The sequence below is a fragment of the Hevea brasiliensis genome, unplaced genomic scaffold, assembly GCF_030052815.1.
Source record: "Hevea brasiliensis isolate MT/VB/25A 57/8 unplaced genomic scaffold, ASM3005281v1 Scaf4, whole genome shotgun sequence".
Lineage (NCBI taxonomy): Eukaryota > Viridiplantae > Streptophyta > Magnoliopsida > Malpighiales > Euphorbiaceae > Hevea > Hevea brasiliensis.
This window is the reverse complement of record NW_026614917.1, coordinates 8,437-10,120: the sequence shown is the minus strand read 5'-3', so window position 1 is coordinate 10,120 and position 1,684 is coordinate 8,437. Positions and strand designations below refer to the sequence as shown.

The window sequence follows — 1,684 nt, the reverse complement described above, 5'->3', positions numbered from 1 at the left end:
GAAGGGTATTAATGTCATTATATTATAACATTAATTGATAAAATTTTAATAAATATAATTAAAATATGAAAATACTAATTTACCCCACATTCCATTATTGTAAAAATTATTGAATAAATTAATAAAACCAATAGTGTAAGAATTTAAGAAAAATAATAATGAAAAACCAAACTATATAACTATGCTTTTTAATTGGCTAACCAACTTGGAAGCTGTATGCATTATTCTCTCACTCACATCATAACCACTTTTTCTTGCCAGCCACTTTATCCCAATGGACAATGGCTGCAATGCCACCGACGGCTATGATTTAAAACTATCATTTCCATGATTCTCCATCAAATTCAAGGTGGGGTGATAAATAAAACCCAAAAAAGGCTAGGTGAAAAATGTAACCCATTCGCCTATATAAACACCATTCTTCTAAGCATTAGGACTCACTCAGCTTCATCTCTCAATATCTCTACAAAAAAATCAAATCCCTTTTGAAAATTTCTTCATACAATACTTGCTCTTTCCTCAATTAGCCATTAATTATGGCTTGTTCAATGGCTACTAAGTTGGCTTGTGTGTTGCTTATGTGCCTGGTAGTGGGTGAACCCTTAGCCTACGCAGCCATTACATGTGGGGATGTGACTAGCAAGTTAGCACCATGTATAAGCTACCTGAGAGGTATTGGAACTTTGCCTTCAGACTGCTGCAGTGGAGTTAAGGCCCTTAATTCAGAGGCTAAGACCACTCCTGATCGCCAAGATGCTTGCAAGTGCTTGAAAAGCTCTGCTGCTAACGTTCCTGGTCTTAACTATAGTTTGGCTTCTGGGCTTGCTGGCAAATGTGGTGTTAGCCTTCCCTTCACAATCAGCCCCAACATCGACTGCTCCAAGTAAGTATTCGCTATTAAAAAAGTGACTCAGTGCATGAAATATTTCATACTTGCGAGTTCTAGAGAGAGTTGATGCACAGTCAGCTTTAAAGAAAGACTGTTTTCATCATTCGAACTCGTAACCTTCAATTTAAATTAAATTCTTGTATTGATTCTTTGGCTTATGGTTGCTGTGTTGCAGGGTAAAGTGAAACTTTGGAGGAAGGACATGCATGGAGTGGAGATCAGAAGTCAGAATAAATGATATTGGCAGAATAAAATAAAAATGGGTGTTAGAGAGCCCATTTAATTGGGTTCCCCTAGAGGGAATTATTACCTTAATTATATGTATTTCTATGTTTGTGCTCTCTCCACAGATGTATGAGAATCTGAGTCTCTTGCTATAAATTTCAGTATTTTCAGTTCTTGCCCTTTATTTTTTTTTTAATTTTTTTTTATCTATGCAACAATTTATTATGTTAAATTACCCATATAACTCCATTAAAATAATTTTATACCCATTAAACTTTTAAAATATTATTATGTTAATAAATTTAGACTTTTTTGCTTTGACAATCATTGTATTTATTGTACAACCTTTAGATTAATAATTATTGTATTTATTGTCTTGATAATTAAAAATCTAGTGTATTAATTAATTGATTTGTTTAAAATTGGTATTAATACTACCTATTGCAATTATAAGTGTTGAAAAGATATTATTTGCAATGAAATTGTAAAGCCTTGATTGCGAAATCGAATGAGAGAGTGTTAATTGTATATATTGAACTATGTTTTTGATAGAATTAGTAAATGAGGCAA

General features: G+C 32.7%; 1 protein-coding gene across 1 annotated transcript; it reads left to right on the top strand.

Annotated features, from left to right (window-relative positions):
- Positions 1-431: 431 nt before the first annotated feature.
- LOC110664629 (non-specific lipid-transfer protein 1) lies at positions 432-1,298 on the top strand. The gene is made up of 2 exons (XM_021824397.2): positions 432-883; positions 1,065-1,298. Exons 1-2 carry the CDS (start codon positions 537-539, stop codon positions 1,072-1,074), a joined length of 357 nt encoding a protein of 118 aa, XP_021680089.2. The 5' UTR covers positions 432-536; the 3' UTR covers positions 1,075-1,298.
- Positions 1,299-1,684: the final 386 nt, after the last annotated feature.

Bases quoted from the DNA above. Each gene is read 5' to 3' on its own strand.
- LOC110664629 (XM_021824397.2), top strand. From the start codon at position 537: ATGGCTTGTTCAATGGCTACTAAGTTGGCTTGTGTGTTGCTTATGTGC.